The sequence below is a fragment of the Theropithecus gelada genome, chromosome 6, assembly GCF_003255815.1.
Source record: "Theropithecus gelada isolate Dixy chromosome 6, Tgel_1.0, whole genome shotgun sequence".
NCBI lineage: Eukaryota > Metazoa > Chordata > Mammalia > Primates > Cercopithecidae > Theropithecus > Theropithecus gelada.
Genome location: NC_037673.1, coordinates 173,207,744 through 173,222,770, shown reverse-complemented (window position 1 = coordinate 173,222,770; position 15,027 = coordinate 173,207,744). Strand labels below are relative to the sequence as shown.

Below are 15,027 nucleotides of genomic sequence, written 5' to 3'. Positions count from 1 at the left end.
CCATGTTAGCCAGGATGGTCTTGATCTCCTGACCTTGTGACCCACCTGCCTCAGCCTCCCAAAGTGCTGGGATTACAGGCGTGAGCCACCGCGCCCGGCCTACCAACTGATTTTTAATATGTATTTCATATTCTTGTAGTGTCTTAGTATTGTTGTATATGGAAAAAAGCCTTTTTTTCTGCTTTAGAATAGAAAAAAGCAGTTGGAATCATCTTAGGAACACATTTGTTTGTTTTTTGTTTTATTTATTTTTATTTTTTTAATATGCATTTTTTTGAGATGGAGTCTTGCTTTGTTGCCCAAGCTGGAGTGCAATGGCATGATAGCGGCTCACTGCAACCTCCGCCTCCTGGTTCAAGTGATTCTGCCTGCCTCAGCCTGCGGAGTAACTGGGATTAAAGGTGCCTGCCACCACACCTGTGAATTTTTGTATTTTTAGTAGAGGGGGGGTTTTACCATGTTGGCCAGGCTGGTCTCGAACTCCTGACCTCAGATGATCTGCCCACCTTGGCCTTCTAAAGTGTTGGGATTACAGGCGTGAGCCACTGCACCTGGCCTTTGTTTTTGTTTGTTTTTTTTTGTTTTTTTGAGACAGAGTCTTGCTTTGTCATCCAGGCTGGAGTGCAGTGGCACAGTGATGTGATCTTGGCTCACTGCAGTCTCCATTAATAGTATGTACTTTATATGATTTTCATCATTTTTAAACTTAGTCAAACTTGTTTTATGGCCCAGAATATTCTGTGTGTACTACAGAAGAATGCACATTTTGGATAGTGATTTCTGTAAATGTCAATCTGATAAAGTTTGATGATAGTGTTGTTCCAATCTACTTTATATTTATTGGTTTTCTGTCTGTTCTACAAATATTTTGAGGCTATTGAAGTCTTTGAGAGTAATTGTGAATTTGTCTTACTTCTCTTTTTTTTTTTTTTTTTTTTGAGACAGTCTTACTCTGTTGCCTTAGGCTGTAGTGCAGTGGTGCGATCTTGGCTCACTGCAACCTCTGCCTCCTGGGTTCAGTTGATTCTCATGCCTCAGCCTCCTGAGTAGCTGGGATTACAGGCATATGCCACCATGCCTGGCTAATTTTTGTATTTTTAGTAGAGATTGGGTTTCACCATGTTAGCCAGGCTGGTCTCGAACTTCTGACCTCAGGTGATCCGCCCACCTGGGCCTCCCAAAGTGCTGGAATTACAGGTGTGAGCCACTGCACCTGGCCCACAGTTAATTTTAAAACATTTTCCACCCTCCATGGCTACTGCCCTCACCAGCCTTACACCACACTATACTCTGCCAGTCTGCATGGCCCAGTAGCAGCGGCCTAGAACATTTTCATTACCCCCCAGAAAAAAACCCATTTTCATTAGCAGTTACTCTCCATTTTCCCCTAAACCCCTAGCCCTTGACAACCGCTAATCTACTTTCTATATGGATTTGCCCATTCTGGGCATGTCTTATAAATGGAATTATATGATATATGTGTGGCCTTTTGTCTGGCTTCTTTCAATTATGTATTTTCAAGGTACATTCATTTTGTAGTGTGTATCAGCACCTAATTTCTTTTTTGTCCACAGTGGTGGCACTGTTTTATATTCCCACCAACAGTGTACTAGGGTTCCAGTTTTTCTAATCCTTGCCAATGCTTATTTTCTGATTTGAAACAAATTATTTTAATTATCCTAGTGGGTGTGAAGTGATACCTTATTGTGATTTTGATTTGTATTTCCCTGATGACTAATGATGTTGGGCATCTTTTCATGTACTTCTTGGACATTTCTATATCTTCATTTTCAGAGAAATTCTGTTCAAACGCTTTGCCCAGTTTTATTTTTATTTATTTATTTTTAGAGATGGGATGTTGCTTTGTCTCGCAGGCTGGAATACAGTAGTGCGATCTTAGCTTGCTGCAGCCTGGAAGTCCTGGGTTCAAGTGATCCATCTGCTCCAGCCTCCTGAATAGCTAGGACCATGCCTGGCTAATTAAAGAAAAAATAATTTTTTTTTTTTTTATTTAAAAAGAATGTTTTTTGGGAGGGGTAAGGACAGGATCTCTCTACATTCCCCAGGATGGTTTTGAACTGGCCTCAAGCTATTCTCCCACTTCAAAGTGTTGGGATTACAGGCATGAGCCACTGTGCCTGGCCTTTTATTTCTTTCTCTTTTATTTTTTGTTTTCTTGATTATTTTGTGTTTCTTATTAAATTTTAGGGTGGGATGTAGGGTTGGTGTATTTGGTTCACTTTTGCTTCTATAGGGTTTTTCATTTACCCTCTTTTTCCTTTCCTTTACTATCCAGTGTCGAAAGAGTGATTTAAAATAAATGAATAAACACTGAGTTTAAACATTATTATTGTTTTTTTAAATCTTCAATCAAGCTACTCTGATCTCAGGTGATGCTTACTGGTATTTTAGAGATAGACTGGTTTTTGTGTGACTGTTTATATGACAGATAATAATGCCAATATATCACACGTTTTTGTTTTTAATGGTTTTTATTGGTTCTAGATCTTATGTTTTCCTTTTTGTACTGAAAAGAATCTTCTGATGTTTTATGTGCATATTTATAACAATCATCAATTCCTCAGAGGCCTCTCTTAGCCATAGAGGAGGTAGAAGAGAGAGAAATTACTACTTTTAGTGGCAGCCACACTGATCATATTTCTTGTTTTGCAACAGGAACCAAAGGAGGAAAATGGATTGCAGAAAATGAAGACAAAACCGTCGAATAGAGCAAAGTGTTTGGCCAAAAGAAAAATTGCACGTATGTTTTCATTTTTGTTGAGAATGGTTTGGGAATTGTAATAGTCATAGAACTGATACATTTTGGGCTAGTTGATTATCTTGCATTCTTAGCTCTGTGATAGATTCAAGAAAAGTTGTGAATTTATCAGTTTTTGTTGCTATTGTCGTAAGGATTGGAAGAATAACTTTTTTCAGTTTCCTGTATCTTAAGTGGAATCCAGAAGTGGTCATTCTGAATCTTAAAAAAATTTTTTTTAAATTTATTATTTTTTTAGAGACAGAATCTCACTGTGTCACCCAGGCTTGAGTGTAGGGGTATGGTATGATCATAGTTCACTGCAGCCTTGAACTCATTGGCTCAAGTGATTCTCCTGTCTCAGCTTCCCAAGTATGCCCCACAACGCCTGGCTAATTTTAATTTTTTTTTTTTACACAGGGTCCTGCTGTGTTGTCCAGGCTCATCTCAAACTCCTGGCCTCAAGCAGTCCTCCAGTTTGGGCCTCCCAGTGTTGGGATTACAGGCGCCAGCCACCAGTTAGCCCCCCATTCTGAATCTTACTGAGCAGCAAAATCTGTTTTTATGATTTCTTTTTTTTTTTTTGAGATTGAGTCGTGCTCTGTCGCCCAGGCTGAGTGCACTGGTGTGATCTTGGCTCACTGCAAGCTCTGCCTCCCGGGTTCATACGATTCTCCCGCCTCAGCCTCCTGAGTAGCTAGACCTATAGGCACACGTCACTACACCCTGCTAATGTTTGCCAGGCTAATCTCTAGCTCCTGACCTCAAGCGATCCACCCGCCTCAGCCTCCCAAAGTGCTGGGATTATAGGCATGAGCCACCACGCCTGGCCAGAACAGAAGTTTTAAACTTTGATGTGGTCCATTTTTTTCTCTTTTATGGTTTTTTTCTTTCTGTGTCCTAAGAAATCTTTGACTACACTAAGGTTATGAAGATTTCCACCTATTTTCTTCTGGAAATTTTGTAGTTTTAGCTTTAGCATTTAGATTTCTAATCCATTTTGAGTTTTTGTATATGGTGCAAGGTAAGAGTTAAGGTTCATTTTTTTTTCCATATGGGTATCCAATCATTCTTGTACCATTTGTTGAAAAGACTGTCCTTTCCTTGTGTTGAAAATCAATGCATGGGTCTATTTTTGAATTTTCTGTTCTTTTCCATTTATTTATGTTTGTCATTATGCCATACCACACTGTCTTGATTACTGTAGTTTTATAATATCTTAAAATCAGGTAGTATAATTCTTCCAACTTTATTTTAAAAATTGTTTTAATCTGGGTCCTTTGCATTCCTGTATAAATTTAATTTTATTATTTATTTATTATTACTATTTTTTGAGACAGGGTCCCACTCTGCCACCCAGGCTGGAATATAGTGGTGTGGGTGCAGCACACTGTAGTCTCAACCTCCTAGGCTCAAGTGGTCCTCCAGCCTTAGCCTCCTGAGTAGCTGGGACTAACAGGCATGCATCACCATACCCAGCTAACTTTTTTTTTTCTTTCTTTTTGAGACAGGGTCTCCCTCTGTTGCCCAGGTTGGAATGCAGTAGCTCACTACAACCTCTGCCTCCGGGGCACAAGCGATCCTCCGACCTCAGCCTCCCAAGTAGCTAGGACCACAGGTGTATACCACCACACCCAGCTAGTTTTTTATTATTTGTCCAGACAAGATCTCACTATGTTGCCCAGGCTGGTCTTGAACTGCTGGGCTCAAGTGATTCTCCCACCTCTGCCTCCTGAGTAGCTGGGACTATAGGTGTGCATCACCACACCCAACTATTTTTAAAAATTTGTTTTCTTCTTTTCTTTCTTTCTTTCTTTCTTTTTTTTTTTTTTTTTTTTTGAGACAGGGTCTCGCTTTGTCACCTATGCTGGAATGCATTGGTGTGATCTTGGCTCACTGCAGCCTCGACCACCTGGACTTGAGCAATTATAGGCATGAGCCACTGCACTGGCCCTATTTTTCATTGTTATTCTCCTGAGGCGCCTTTTTAGACTATTTTTCCCTCTAACCATTGCCATCCCCATGATATTTTAATACCACAGATATGCTATGTGTTCTGTTTATGTACTGATTGTATGTCTGTATTTTATACATAAGATTTTTTTTTTTTGACCTCCAAGAACCAATTTTTGTCCACTTGGGAATGGTACCACTCTTGTTGAGAATGCGTGATAGAAGTTGCCAGACTTGGCCTTGTGCAGTGGCTCATGCCTGTGATCCCAGCACTTTGGGAGGCCGAGACGTGCGGATCACCTGAGGTCAGGAGTTTGAGACCAGGCTGGCCAACATGGTGAAACCTCGTCTCTACTAAAAATACAAAAATTAGCCAGGCCTGGTGGCGGGCACCTATAATCCCAGCTACTCAGGAGGCTGAGGCAGGAGAATCACTTGTACCTGGGAGGCGGAGGTTGCAGTGAGCCGAGATCATGCCACTGCACTCCAGCCTGGGCGACAGAGAGAGACGCCCTGGCTGATTTTTTTGTATTTTTTTAGTTGAGATGAGGTTTCACTGTGTTAGCCAGGATGGTCTCGATCTCCTGACCTTGTGATCCGCCCGCCTTGGCCTCCCAAAGTGCTGGCATGAGCCACTGCGCCCGACCAGAATTAATTTTTTGTTTAATTTTTTCTGTGTTGTATGCCCATCTTTCATTTTATTGATTTCTTTCTGTTCTTTATGTTTTTTTTCTTTCTCCTTACTTGGGTTAATTTTACTCTTTATATTCTAGCATTTTAAGGTGGGAAACTCGGATTACTGATTTTAAAATTTTGCCTTATATGAGCATGGAAAACTATAAATTTCACTATAAATGTGGCTTTTGTTGCATCCTACAGATTCTGATAGTTTTCATTTTCATTAAGGTCATTTCAAATTCAGTTGGGTGCATTTTTTATGTTTGGATTCAATTTTAGTGATCCCCTGTACTTGTTGATTTCGTATTACTAAAACATGTTTAAGATTTGTGTGATTCCATATGTCAAAGTTACACAAAAAAATATAGTCAAAGAAGTGTCATTTCCTCTCTTGTGCCCTTCACTCTGTTCTCAACCACTGATAGGTAATCGTTTGCATTAGTTTCTGGTTTATCTTTCTTTCTTTCTTTTTCTTTTCTTTTTTTTTTTTTTTTGTGAGACCAGAGAGTCTCTGTGTCACTCAGGCTAGAGTGCAGTAGTGTGATCTTGGCTTGCCTCCTGAGTTCAAGGGATTCTCCTGTCTCAGTCTCCAGAGTAGCTGGGACTATAAGCGCATGCCACCATGCCCGGCTAATTTTTGTGTTTTTGGTAGAGACAGGCTTTCGCCATGTTGTCCAGGCTGGTGTCGAACTCCTGGCCTTTGGTGATCTGCGTGCTGCAATCTCCCAAAGTGCTGGGATTACAGGCGTGAGCCACCATGCGCAGCCTATTTCTGGTTTATCTTTCTTTTGTGACACTGTACAAATAAATAGGTGTGTGTGCATTTTCTTATTTCTCCTTCCTTATGTGAAATGTAGCATATTATCCATAAATTCTTTTGTACTTTATTTTTTACTTAATAACATATCCTTGAAATCAGTTTATTCCCAGTCCATAGATATATTCCTTGTTCTTTTTTATAACTGTATGTATGTGTACTACAGTTTATGGTTATTAAATAGATTCTAGTGTTTGGCAAATTTGAACATTGCTGCAATGATATACTCCTTTTAATTAGAAGTGTATCTTTAGGGTAAGTTGCTAGAAGTGAGATTGCTAGGTCAAAGGGTAACTTTATGTAGGTTGTTAGACATTACCAAATCCCCCGCCATAAACAACATCCAAAATGGTGATATTCTAATTCTCTCATTTCTTTTACGTTTTTTTAACTGTAATAATTCTATAAAGAGGAGCTTTTAATCTGCTTGATTACCCAGTAGTATAGCTTGTGTAGACAAAGTAGGGTAAAAACAATTCTATTATTTATCAGTTTTCGTTTTTTTTTTTTTTTGAGACAGAGTCTCGCTTTATCGCACAGGCTGGAGTGCAGGGGCATGATCTCGGCTCACTGCAAGCTCCGCCTCCTGGGTTCAAGCCATTCTCCTCCCTCAGCCTCCCGAGTAGCTGGGACTACAGGTGCCTGCCACCACGCCCGGCTAATTTTTTGTGTTTTTAGTAGAGACGGGGTTTCACTATGTTAGCCAGGATGGTCTTGGTCTCGTGACCTCGTAATCCACCCACCTCGGCCTCCCAAAGTGCTGGGATTACAGGCATGAGCCACCACGCCTTATCAGTTTTCATATAGTTGATTCACTAACATTCTTCAACAGTGACTGGTTAGTCAATGTCTTTTTAAAAAAATATTAGTATGAACTTACAGGGTTTTTTTTGTTTTGTTTTGTTTTGTTTTTGAGATGGAGTCTTGCTTTTGTCACCTAGGGTGGAGTGCACGATTTTGGCTCACTGCAACCTCCGCCTCCCGGGTTCAAGTGATTCGCCTTCCTCAGCCTCCCAAGTAGCTGGGACTACAGGCACCCACCACCATGCCTGGCTAATTTTTGTATTTTTAGTAGAGATGGGGTTTCACCGTGTTGTCCATGATGATCTCGAACTCGCGACCTCACATGATCCTCCTACCTTGGCCTCCTACCGTCCTGGGATTACAGGCATGAGCCATCACACCTGGCCTGAACTTACAGATGTAATATAGATGTAACTACAGATGTAAATATATTTGATGTAGTTTAATGCATTGCATTCATTATCTTTTTTTTTTTTTTGAGACGGAGTCTCCCTCTGTCGCCCAGGCTGGAGTGCAGTGGCCGGATCTCAGCTCACTGCAAGCTCCGCCTCCCGGGTTTACGCCATTCTCCTGCCTCAGCCTCCCGAGTAGCTGGGACTACAGGCGCCCACCACCTCGCCCAGCTAGTTTTTTGTATTTTTTTTAGTAAAGACGGGGTTTCACCGTGTTAGCCAGGATAGTCTCGATCTCCTGACCTCGTGATCCACCCGTCTCGGCCTCCCAAAGTGCTGGGATTACAGGCTTGAGCCACCGCGCCCGGCCCGCATTCATTATCTTTATTGATGCTCCAGTTTCATTTTTGGCCAGTGAGGAGTCTGTTTAATTGGCTCCTAAGTTCTTTCGATATGACTCTAGTAGTGTCTAATAGATTCCTTGCTTACATCTGTGACAAATGTTCTAGCTCATCTTGCTCATTTCATGCTTTGTACTTGAGGCCACCCATTTCTTCAGTGTACCCCAGTTCCTTTTAAATGGAAAATGGTGTCTGGAGACCACATTCTTGTCACTAGGGATGTTCTTTTCTACTGGGTAAATCAGAGGATTCTGAGTACTAAAATTATTCTGGCTAAATGTTGAGCATAAAGCATTGTGGATTTAGTAAAAAGCTCTAGAGTGGGCATTAATTCCTCTATTTATTCATTGAGCAAATATTTATTACGTACCCTATGCCCAGCACTTTTTTATGTGCTGGAGATATAACAGTGAACAGTGTAGGTGAAAACTCAGCCTTCATGGGAGCTTACAGCCTAGTTAACCCAGGATTCTTGTTGTAACTGCTGCTAATTATCTTGACCAACACCTTACCTTTTGGGGTTTTCCTTCTTTACAAGATTATAAAATTGTACGGTCTTGTAATGTCTTCAGTTGAAAAGTTTAATAATTCTCTTTCTTGCCTCCATGCTTATTCAGTGTTTGTGGTGTCCCTCCCTCTCTTTTCCCTACCCTCTTATAGAGATGACAGAAGAAGAACAGTTTGCTCTGGCTCTCAAAATGAGTGAGCAGGAAGCTAGGGAAGTGAACAGCCAGGAGGAGGAAGAGGAGGAGCTCTTGAGGAAAGCCATTGCTGAAAGCCTGAATGTAAATATGCCATGTTGCAAAAGTTTGTGGAGATTGATCAGCAATATTTTAGAGTTCTGTGGTGTCGTAGTTGCATTAGGAACTAGCTGTAGTCATTTATAGGGTTTTCATCTAATAGAAATTCCCATAGTAATTTTTTAAAGTCTGTGTTGAATTGTTGGTTAACCCAATTTGAAGTGTTTTGTTAATTCTATATGAAAGAGTTTTCTTCCACTCATGGATTTTTTAGTTCATGGTTGAAAAGAATTATCATAAGTTAACAGCTTCTGAAAAGACTTACTGAATACCAAGAACCCAAAAGGCAGCAAGATAAGATGCTAACTTCTCCTGTTTTGTGGGAGAGCAAAGGGGATGAGAACTAGAGGTGGGTTATGGGAAGAAAGAATGGGCAGTTTTTAAAAAATAATCAAATAAAGTTAAATTGTCATTTGAATATGCACAACTGAATTTTTTTTTTTTTTTTTTTGAGATGGAGTCTCACTCTGTTGCCCAGGCTGGAGTGCAGTCTCAGCTCACTGCAACCTCCGCCTCCTGGGTTCAAGCAATTCTCCTGCCTCAGCCTCCCAAGTAGCTGGGATTATAGGCGACCACCGCCACACCCAGCTAATTTTTTGTATTCTCAATAGAGACGGGGTTTCACCATGTTGGCAAGGCTGGTCTGGAACTCCCGACCTCAGGTGATCCACCTGCCTCGGCCTCCCAAAGTGCTGGGATTACAAGCATTAGCCACCTCGCCCAGCCTGAAATGATTTTAAATGTGAAGGATACTTGCCAGTGGTAGGTCCTGAACCATCTTTTATGCTATTTGCCTCCCTATTTTAAAAAAGGGTTTAGTATAGCAATCTAGTACAACACTTTGCACATAGACATTCAGTATATGTTGTGAAATTAAATTGAGCCATCTACATTTTGGAGAAGAGAAATTCTTATGAACAGTGGCCTCCCATTTTGTCCTTCCTGTGACCCTTCATATATAGTTATTTTAATAATAAACCTGGTCTGGTATGGGATCACTTGTTTCAGAGTTGCCGGCCTTCTGATGCTTCTGCTACCAGATCTCGACCTCTGGCCACTGGACCATCTTCCCAGTCCCACCAAGAGAAAACCACAGACTCTGGGATCACTGAAGGCATGTCTCCCTGTTCTGACTCCTTCCATTCATCAAGTATAACTGTACCACAAGGGATCTCATGCTGAGAGTAGATATACGGAAGTACCCCAGATCCTTTTGGTGATAATAAATAAGTTAAATCAGGAAGTAGTTGAGATCATAAGAATATCCAGCATACTTTTATTTCCAAGGAAAAAACCAACATTTGGTTAAACCCAAAGAAGAGCCTTTCTTACCCATATTATGTAATTCTTGGTAAGTGATAGCTTACCAAGCCCTCTTAATAAAAAAGTTTGTCCTTAGCCCTACTTTTTCTCAAATACCTACAGGCATATGGCAGCTGGTACCTCCATCACTGTTTAAAGGCTCACATATCAGTCAGGGAAACGAGGCTGAGGAAAGAGAGGAGCCTTGGGACCACACTGAAAAAACTGAAGAGGAGCCGGTCTCTGGCAGCTCAGGAAGCTGGGACCAGTCGAGCCAGCCAGTGTTTGAGAATGTGAACGTTAAATCTTTTGACAGATGTACTGGCCACTTGGCTGAGCACACACAGTGTGGGAAGCCACAGGAAAGTACTGGGAGGGGTTCTTTTCTCAGAGCTGCCCAGGGTAGCGGGGACACATCTAGGCACTGTCTGCCTACCCTAGCAGATGCCAAAGGTCTCCAGGACATTGGGGGCACTGTGAACTACTTCTGGGGTATTCCATTCTGCCCTGATGGAGTAGACCCTAACCAGTATACCAAGGTCATTCTCTGCCAGTTGGAGGTTTATCAAAAGAGCCTGAAAATGGCTCAGAGGCAGCTCTTAAAAAAAAAAGATTTTGGGGAACCAGTGTTACCTAGACCTCCTTCTCTGATCCAGAATGAATGTGGCCAAGGAGAGCAGGCTAGTGAAAAAAATGAATGCATCTCAGAAGATATGGGAGATGAAGACAAAGAGGAGAGGCAGGAGTCTAGGGCATCTGACTGGCACTCAAAAACCAAGGATTTCCAGGAAAGCTCAATTAAAAGCTTGAAAGAGAAACTTTTGTTGGAGGAAGAACCAACAACCAGTCATGGTCAGGTAAGGGTCAGTGATGCTGTAATTAAGGATGATTTATTCACAGATTAAAACAAGGATTATTTTAGCTATCTGTTATTTTTGTGGTCTTCCCCTCCTTGATTATTAAAGTAATACATGTTCACTGTAGAAAATTAGGAAAGTACAGGAGAATATAAAGAAGAAAAAAACTATCATTTCTTTTTTTTTTGAGTTGGAGTCTCGCTCTGTCGCCTAGGCGCGATCTTCGGCTCACTGCAACCTCCACCTCCCAGGTTCAAGCAATTGTCCTGCCTCAGCCTCCTGAGTAGCTGGGATTACAGGCACCTGCCATTATGCCGGCTCATTTTTGTATTTTTAGTAGAGATGGAGTTTTACCATGTTGGCTAGGCTGGTCTTGAACTCCTGACCTTGTGATCTGCACGCTTCAGCCTCCCAAAATGTTGGGATTACAGGCATGAGCCGCCACACCTGACCAGTCATCATTATTTCTATGCATACGAAAATACGTTAACAATTTTTTTGAACAAAATGAAGACTCTTCTGTATAAGTTTTGTTCCTCCCCCTACTTTATAGTTTATCTTAGATCAGTTCTTAATATATGACATATTCTACCATAGATACACCATAATTTATTTTTTCTTTAAATTTTTTTTTTTTGAAGACAAGGTCTCGCTCTGTCACCCAGGCTAGAGTGCACCAGTACCATCTTGGGTCCTTGCAGCCTCCACCTCTGGGCTCAAGCGATCCCCCAACCTCAGCCCCTTGCAGTAGCTGGGACCACAGGCGCACGCTGCCAGGCTGAGCTAATTTTTATATTTTTTGTAGAGATGGGGTTTCACCTTGTTGCCCAGGCTGTTCTCGAACTCCTGTACTCAAGCCATCCACCCACCTCGGTCTCCTAAAGTGCTGGCAATATAGGCATGAGCCAACACGCCTGGTGTAAAAAAAAATTTTTTTTTTTTTTGAGATAGATGCATTTTATTGACCTTTTCATAGAATTGGTTTTTTTTGTTTGTTTGTTTGTTTGTTTTTGAGACGGAGTCTCGCTCTGTTGCCTAGGCTGGAGTGCAGTGGCGCAATCTCTGCTCACTGTAAGCTCCGCCTCCCAGGTTCACACCATTTTCCTGCCTCAGCCTGCCGAGTAGCTGGGACTACAGGCGCCCGCCACCACGCCCGGCTAATTTTTTGTAGTTTTAGTAGAGATGGGGTTTCACCGTGTTAGCCAGGATGGTCTTGATCTCCTGACCTCGTGATCTGCCCGCCTTGGCCTCCCAAAGTGTTAGGATTACAGGCGTGAGTCACCACGCCCAGCGTAAAAATTTTTATTTCTAAAAAGTTAAATTTTTGAATAGGTAACAATATTCACATGGCTCAAAGTTCAAAAATACGTAAGTAAAAAGTCTTAACTTTTCTCACTATCACCCAGCCAGCCAGTTCCCCTCTCTGGACTCAATTTGTGTTACTAGTTCTAGCATATCCTTCCAAGATACTTTATCTGGTACAAGCAGAATACATATTCTTTTTTTTTTTTTTTTTTTTTTTTTTTTGAGACGGAGTCTCGCTCTGTCGCCCGGGCTGGAGTGCAGTGGCCGGATCTCAGCTCACTGCAAGCTCCGCCTCCCGGGTTCCCGCCATTCTCCGGCCTCAGCCTCCCGAGTAGCTGGGACTACAGACGCCCGCTACCGCGCCCGGCTAGTTTTTTGTATTTCTTAATAGAGACGGGGTTTCACCGTGTTAGCCAGGATGGTCTCGATCTCCTGACCTCGTGATCCGCCCGTCTCGGCCTCCCAAAGTGCTGGGATTACAGGCTTGAGCCACCGCGCCCGGCCTGAATACATATTCTTTTCCATACCTTCTTTTACACAAATGATTTACACATTATTTTCTACTTTTTTCATTTAATATCCTAATGAGATCATTACATAACAGTATATAAAGAATTTCTTCATCTTTTTTTTTTTGGATGTGAAAAATACCATATATGGATTTGTCAGAGTTTACTATTACAAATAGTAAAATGTCCAGAAGACATTTCATCCACATGGAAGATATTTGTATTATATGATAATTTTTTGTAACTGTAATTGGTGGACCAAAAAATGTATTTGTAATTTCATTAGCTGTTGCCAAATTGCCCTCCATAGAGATCATGTACATTTACCTTCCCACTGGCAGTGTATGAATACTAGTTTCTGCATACCCACAGTAATGCAGTATTGTCAGACTTCGTGATCTTTGCCAGTCTTGAGAGATGAAAAATGGCGTCTCAGTATAGTCTTAATTTGCATATCTCTTACTATTTGTGAGCCTGAACTTTTTTCTCACATGTCTAAGACCCATTTGTATTTACTTTTTTGTCTGTTAGATCTTAATGATCATTTTTCTTTTTTGATAATCTGTTGATTTGTGGATACTTTTTATATCGTAGAGAAAGTAGTCCTTTGTGGTATGAAGTAAGGATAGTTTCCCAGTTATTTTTTCCCACTGCATAATGGTGTATATTTCTTATTTTGCTTGTAGTGGTTTTGAATAATTTATTGAAACCAATCTTCTTTTTGGTATGTTTAGTTTGCTTTTTCTGACGTAGCTTGATTATATTGTATATGAAAGCTTATCTCTTATTTTTCCCTTTGAATATTATAAAAGCAATAATATAAACTCTTTATATATAAATTGTAATTTTAAAGAGTATTCTGTTTTATGACTATACTGTTTTTTCTTGCTATTTCTGTTACCAGACTTTGACTTTTGGTTTTGTTTTATTATTGTGTTATTCTGTCTTTCTTGTGTTATGATAAAGGTTCAAGAAATGGTAACTTTGAGGAGCTTCATAGAATAGAGAACATGGATTTGGAGTTGAGTTCTGATTTTTGTGTTTAAGTAATTTGTGTGTTTTTGAGCAAGTCACTTAACCTGTTTGAATCCCAGTTTTACATCTATAAAATGGGAATAACAATTCCTATCTTTCGACTGTTACTTTAATGATTGAAGTGAATTTGTGTAAAATGTCTACTACAATGCTTAGGAGTTTATAGGCACTGAACAACTGGTAATTCTCTCTAAGGGATCGAAGGTCATTCACTGGGGGATGCCTCTAGGAATCATTATTTCCTAGTAACCATCTTCATTCACATTCTGGAAAGATTGTTGTCTGGGAAGAGAAGGCATTTTTATTTTTAAAAATTTTTTTTTTTTCTGAAGGTATATCAGCGAAGAAGCCATTTTTAAGAAATAGTTCTTTTAGTGACTGGCTTCTTTTCCAAAGGAAAGTTACATGATGCTTATGATAAATATTCAGTTTGTTCTTTCCAATTCAGAGATGCTGTTTCTTAAAATAATACATTAACTCCAAAGAGTGACACTTAATGATTTATTATAATTCAAGTTGTTAGCTTGAAAGATCCCAGGGGCCAGAGCTCTAGATCATAGACTTGTGTCAAGTTCTGTGTTGTGTCAAGTTTGAAGGTAGTGCCTTTGCAGTAGCCTGGAAGTAGTCAAAATCTAGTGGATGGTCTTAATTAGATTGAAGTTCTTTGACTCTTAACTTCATGACCAGGCCACCAAATACTACAGGTAGTATTATCAGTTGGTACTATTTGCTACAGTAAACTGAATTAAGCTAGCTTAATTAAAAAGAGGACTGGGCTAGGCATAATGGCTAATGCCTGTAATCCCAGCACTTTGGGAAGCTGAGGCAGGAGAATTCATTTGAGTTTGGGAGTTTGAGACCAACCTAGGCAACATAGTGAGACCTCGTCTCTACTAAAATACATAAATTAAGGAAACGGGGTATCTCAGAAGTTTTGTTGTTTTTTTTTTGAGATGGAGTCTCGCTCTGTCGCCCAGGCTGGAGTGCAGTGGTGCAGTCTTGGCTCACTGCAAACTTTGCCTCCCGGGTTCATGCCATTCTTCTGCCTCAGCCTCCCGAGTAGCTGGGACTACAAGTGCCTGCCACCACACCTGGCCAATTTTTTTGTATTTTTAGTAGAGACGGGGTTTCACCATGTTAGCCAGGATGATCTCGATCTCCTGACCTCGTGATCCGCCCACCTCGGCCTCCCAAAGTGCTGGGATTACAGGCGTGAGCCACTGCGTCTGGCCTCAGAAGTTTTAAAATAGAACTATAACCAGGCCCAAAGAAGGTACCGGGCATCTGTAAGTTTTCTATATCTCATGGTTATATTGTGTCTGCTTCATTTTTCTCCCTGCAGACTTAGCATTCTTTGCTTTTGTTTTTCAGGTGCAGGTTGAAGACACTGATCTTATAGCTGTCAAAACTTATTAC

The 15,027-nt window shown here is 40.8% G+C and overlaps 1 protein-coding gene across 3 annotated transcripts in view; it reads left to right on the top strand.

The window, feature by feature from the left end:
* UIMC1 (ubiquitin interaction motif containing 1) overlaps positions 1-15,027 on the top strand; it is a 99,367-nt gene that overhangs the window by 25,142 nt on the left and 59,198 nt on the right. For all 3 annotated transcript variants that reach the window (XM_025387570.1, XM_025387569.1, XM_025387568.1), the window contains 4 exons: positions 2,677-2,761; positions 8,464-8,588; positions 9,612-9,717; positions 10,029-10,762. In XM_025387570.1, coding sequence (XP_025243355.1) covers positions 2,677-2,761; positions 8,464-8,588; positions 9,612-9,717; positions 10,029-10,762 — 1,050 coding nt within the window. The remainder of the gene's footprint in view (positions 1-2,676; positions 2,762-8,463; positions 8,589-9,611; positions 9,718-10,028; positions 10,763-15,027) is intronic.